This window comes from Micromys minutus (assembly GCF_963924665.1).
Source record: "Micromys minutus genome assembly, chromosome: X".
NCBI classification, from domain to species: Eukaryota; Metazoa; Chordata; class Mammalia; order Rodentia; family Muridae; genus Micromys; species Micromys minutus.
The window spans coordinates 74,772,614-74,778,452 of record NC_137970.1 but is presented as its reverse complement, the minus strand read 5'-3'; the positions used below and the strand labels follow the sequence as shown (position 1 = coordinate 74,778,452).

The 5,839-nt window shown below is 40.2% G+C and overlaps 1 protein-coding gene across 1 annotated transcript; it reads right to left on the bottom strand.

Moving 5' to 3' along the window:
* Positions 1–452: 452 nt before the first annotated feature.
* Positions 453–1,067, bottom strand: LOC308415023 (transmembrane protein 50B-like; the record flags this gene model as incomplete). The annotated part of the gene is made up of 1 exon (XM_080910148.1): positions 453–1,067. The coding sequence occupies one exon, from the start codon at positions 1,065–1,067 to the stop codon at positions 453–455; it is 615 nt and encodes a 204-aa protein (XP_080766274.1).
* Between the last annotated feature and the right edge of the window lie 4,772 nt (positions 1,068–5,839).

The window sequence follows — 5,839 nt, the reverse complement described above, 5'->3', positions numbered from 1 at the left end:
AGTTTATCTCTATGTTATCCCTTCTCAGGCAAAAGTCCAGTTAGGAAGTCTTTGTAAAGGGGGCTTTCAAACTAGTCCTTTGGGCATTTAAAAAATCTTCATATAAAAAGTCCAGCTCTTTAAAACATATGCACATTTTTTCCTTAAAAAAATCTCATTTCTAAACCAAAATAAGTTATACCTGGCAAAAATGTCTTCGTTAACACCTCAGGGCCTCTAGAGACACGGAGCTGTGTATTTTGCATATTTTCAAACATCAGAGATACCAAGACAGAGTATTTACCTCTGAACACCAAGACAATATAACCTGGCTCAGGACCCATACCCATCTTAGTCTTGGGAATAAAAAGCTGACATTCAGCATCATGTATATGTAGTGATGTATTATATACATATTAACTTGTCTAGTTGATGAAAAACTAGGACAGACATTTGCAAAAGCAACTCAAAACTCAGGGCACGAAACTATGAAGAAATAACCCCCGAGCACACAATGTGCTCCATTTGGCTACATGTAAATTATACAGAGAAAAAAGGCATGCAGCATAACAAGAGGGAGGTGCAGGGTGCACGGTGATCTCAGGCCAGAGCTCTTCAGTTCTTCCGAATTTGGAGATCAGAGTGCTAAAAAGTATAAGAACATTCTGAAAGAACACAGCTAGTCCAGGGTAAACATCAATGTTTTGAGTAACATATGCACCAAAAAAAAAAAAAAAAAAAATCCACATGGAGGCGATAAGTGATCCGAACATCAGCATGAAACCAATGAAGAGCCAGACCCGGGCACCTGTTCTTCCTAAGCAGCCGCTTTCATAGCTGTCCCCTCGAACCTGGGCACTGGATACAGCATTTATCATGAAGAAAGCCAGCGTGGAAAACACGCCGCACGTGTGGAAAGCGTGGTTCAGCTGCTCGGGCTTCGGATCCACCAGGGCCGCGTCGATCATTATCCACCAGTCTGTAAGGAACAATATTCCTGCAACCAGGGAGGCCACAGTGTTCCTGCGCTCGCTCCAGTCAATACTCTCACACTCCGGCCATCGGAAGTTATCCAGGAAGCCTGCCATCTCTACTCTCTGTGCATGGGTTTCTCATTAAATGATGTTTCCCGGCTACCTGCGACATCCACGCCGAGCCCAGGCGGGAGCAGGGACGTGGAGGGCGCGCGTCAGCCCAGGCAGCTGTGGCCCGCTCAACCTCAGCCCGGGAGCCGGGAACCAGCGGCGGGAGCGAGGCCAGGGCACTGGTAGGGCCACACACTAACTTTTTATTTGTACAATTTCTTATTGTTATTCAAGGCCTCCAAAAGATATTAGGTGATATGGCCATTTTACTCCCTTTCTATAGGCTCAGACAAGTAGAAGAAGCAGGTATCAAATGGAACCCAGCCCCACCTTGAATGGGGAAAAATATCTGTAACGACTCATGCACACACGCATGCACACACTCTTGTTTACATTTCTTATGTATTTTTTATTTATTTTTGAGATTGTATTTTAATTTCAACATTTCTAGCTTTCCATTTTATAAGTTGTTATTGTGTGCATATATGTATTTGTATATACTAATTTACCTGACCATAACCTGTTGAGCACATATAAAATTACTTGTATGTCTGTTTTCAGGGCTGTTTGGCACTCAACAACTATCATATATAATAAGGAATGCAGGCAAGAAACAGAAATGGATGTTCATTCTGCACTAAATCCCATAGCAGAGTAACCATGGTAACCATGTTAGTCAAGAAAGACTAGGAGAAAGGAACAATTGCTCTTGATTTCTTTTATAATATGTGCTAGGGATTGCATCAGATGACTTGATCTCAGTAAGTAATTTCAAGTAATTCAAGTGCTACAGAAATATGCCTTTCTGAAAGCTTAATTAATCCACATATAATTACTGTATACACACACACACACACACACACACACACACACAAAAACGTTTGTCACATGCAAGGTATGAGAGTTTACAACCTTCAAAATGTTTGGTGCAATCAGTCTTTAACTCAACCATTTTTGTGAAGACACTGATAGTTTGATTTCCCAATATTTCTTACCCAAGATCCTAGGAATTCATTAAAATCAAGTATTGGAAATGTGTTAATAAAGAAAAATCCTGTAATTCCACAGATTCTGTTATGGCTATAATTAATTTTCTTCCTTTTCCCTTATTCTTCTCTAATACACCTTAATGTGTATTCCCTCCCCTCCCACAAGTTCCCCCACGACTGCTCCTCCATTTTCTTTCAAAAAAGATCAGTCCTCCCAGTGATATCAGCAGAACACAGCATAACAAGATTCAATAAGACTAGGCACAAACCCTCATATAAAGGCTGGAAGAAGCAACCTCATAGAAGGAAAAGGGTCAGATAACCGCCATTCTTTTTGTTAGGAGTTCAACAGAATCCCCAAGCTACACAACCATAGAAAGTATGCAAAGGGCCTATTAGCCGACCCATGCTGGTCCCATGATTGCTATTTCAGTCTCTGTGAGCCCCTATGAACCCTGCTTAGTTGATTCTGTGGGCCATGTTCTTCTGGTGTCCTCGACCTCTGTGGCTCCTACAATCCTTCCCCCAACCCTCTTCTTCAGGGTTCCGGAGCTCTGCCTAATATTTTCCCGTAGATCTCTGTGTCTGCTCCCATCAGCATCTGTCTGATGACAACTGGGCTAGACACTTATCTGTAAGGATAATAGAATATCATTAGGAATCATTTCATTGACGTTGTTGTTGGTGGTGATGGTGGAGCCAGTTGTGTTTGGTTCTACGCTAGGTGTCTGAGCCATCCAGCTTCCAAATCCTGGTTAACCACCAGGCATGGGTTCCTTCTTATGATGTGGTCATACATTGGACTAGTCATAGGGTGGCCATTCCAACAAATTCTATGTCCCCTTTACTCCAGTACATTATATAAGCAGGACAAATTGTGTGTCACAGGTTTTATAGCTAGGGTCATGTTCTAGTCACACCATTGGATAGCTATCCTAGTTACAGAAGATGGTCAGTTCAGGCTCCATATCCTCATTACTAGGTTGCTAGGGTCAAACTCATAGGTTCCAGGAAGTTTACATTGCACTAGGTTTCCACATCATTCCCTAAATGTGTTCTAGTCATTCCTTCCCATACACTCTCCCTCTGTTCCTCCCTTCCCCAACCTGATCCTTCCTGTTCTCATTCCTATCCACCCCCAGTCCACCCACAAAATCTATTCTATTTCCTCTTCCCAGGGAGTGCCATGTGTCCCCCCAGGATGTCTCCTCAATACCTAACTTTTCTAGCTCTGTGAATTGTAATACAAATACATTTTACTTAGCAGCTGTCCTGGGGTTTCCATTGCTGAGAAGAGACATCATGGCCAAAGCACCTCTTATAAAGACAACATTTAATTTGGGCTGGCTTACAGGTTTAGAGATTCAGTCCATTATCATTACAGTAGGAAGTATACAGGCACACATGATGCTAGAAAAAGAGGCAGGATTTCTACATCTTGGAAGGAAACCGGAAGAGACTTTTCCAAGCAATGAGGAAGAGGATCTCATTCCCACTCCCACAGTGACATACTTCCTCCAACAAGACTACGCCTCCTAATAGTGACACTCCCTGGGCTAAGCATATTCAAAGCATCATACCAGCTAATATCCACATGTGAGTACATATATCATGTTTGCCTTCTAGGTCTGGGATGCTTTGCTTCGGATGATTTTTTTTCTAGTACCATCAATTTGCCTACATATTTCATGACACTTTTTTCAAACAGCTGAGTAATACATTGCATATTTGTATATTGTGTAAATGTACCACATTTTCATTATCCATTATTCAGTTGAGGGACATCTGGGTTGTTTTCAGTTTCTGGCTATTACAAATAAAGCCAGTATGAGTAAAGTTGAACAAATGTGCTTGTGGTATAGTGGAGCATCCTTTGGGTAAATTCCAAGAGTTGTGTAGCTGGATTTTGAGACAGATCGAGTCTTAACTTTCTGAGGAACTACCTTATTGACTTTCATAGTTACTCTATAAGTTTACACTCCCAGCAGCAATAGAGAAGTATTCCCCTTGCTCCAATCTTCACCACCATAAGCTTTCACTTGTATTATTAATGTCACTTATGTTACTAGGTTTTGTCACTAGCCATAAAGACAGGTATAAGATGGAATCTCAGTGCTGTTCTCATTTGCATATTCCTGATCGGTAAAGATGTTGAACAGTTTTTTAAGTGTTTCTCAGCCATTTGAGATTCTCCTAATGAGTATTCTCAGTTTAAATCTGCAGAAGATGAACATAGTGGAAATGGCTATCCTACTAAAAGCGATCTACAAATTCAATGCATTCCAACCAATTATTTACAAACCTTGAAAGAAAAATTCATATGGAAAACAACAAACCCAGGGTAGCTAAAACAATCCTGTATAATAAAAGAACTTCTGTAGGTATCACCACCCCTAATTTCAAGCTGTATCACAGAGCTATAATAATAAAACATGCATGATACTGACATAAAACAACAGACATACTAATCAATCGAATCAAATCAAAGACTCAGAAATAAACCTACTAGATTTTTGACAAAGAAACCAAAACCACCCAATGCAAAAAAAGAAAGCATCGTCAACAAACGGTGCTGGTCTAACTGGCAGTCTGTATGTAGAAAAATAAAAATAGATCCATCTTTATTACCCTGCACTAAATTCAAGTTCTAGTGGACCAAAGAACTCCACATAAAGCCAGATACACTGAACCTAACAAAAGAGAAAACGAAAAATAGCCTTGAATGCATTTGTATGAGACAACTTCCTGTACAGAACACCAATAGCATAGGCACTACCTAAGATCAACAATTAGTAAATGGCATCTTATGATATTAAAAGCTTCTCTAAGTCAAAATACACCATCATAATATGGGAAAAGATTTAACTAACCCTACACATCTGACAGAGGACTGATATCCAAAATAAAGAACTCAAGAAACTAGACACCAATGAACAAGATCATCCTATTGAAAATGGGTACATGTAATTAAAAACTCCTTAACTATTTTACTGATACTTTTTTCTTTTCTGGAGATGACTTGTAGACTTGTCTCTGGTATATTTTCCTCTTGTTTCAGCATGTTTCTCAATTACTTCCAAAAAAACTGAAAAGGCAGACAAATAAGATGGCTGACCATCAAAAAATACTTTTTGCACAAGCCTAATGATTTAAGTATGATTTCTAGATCCCATGGGATCCTCAAAGTTGTCTTCTTACTTGGCATAAACTAGAATCATATGAAAGGATGAAACTTCAATTGAGAAAATGCCTCCATAAGATCAAGTTGTAGGGCATTTTGTTAATTAGTTTAATTACTTAATTGGGAGGGCCCAGCCCATTGTGGATGGTGTCATTTCTGGGCTGGTGGTACTGGGTTCTGTAAGAAAGCAGGCTGAGCAAAGCATGAAGAGCAGGTCAGTTAGCAGCACCCCTCCCCTTCTGCAGGAAACTTCTGCAGGTTTCTGCCCTGTTTGAGTTCCTGCCCTGCTTTCCTTTGATGATGAACAATATTATGGAAGCCTACATCAAGTAAACAATTGCCTTCCTAGCTTGCTTTTGGTAATGGTGTTTCATCACTGCAACAGAAACTTTAAGTCAACATACATGCTTTCTCTCTGTCTCTCTTTCCCCACCCACCATTTTCCCCTTCTTCTTACCTTCCCTCCTCTGTCACACACACACAAATAATACATTAAATTGCCTTTTTAAAAACTGAGTCATAACATAGTGTTTTCATCCTAGAAATGAGGTCTCAGCCTGAAAGCATCAGTCAACAACTACTGCTAAATATTTGTTTGGCAAGAG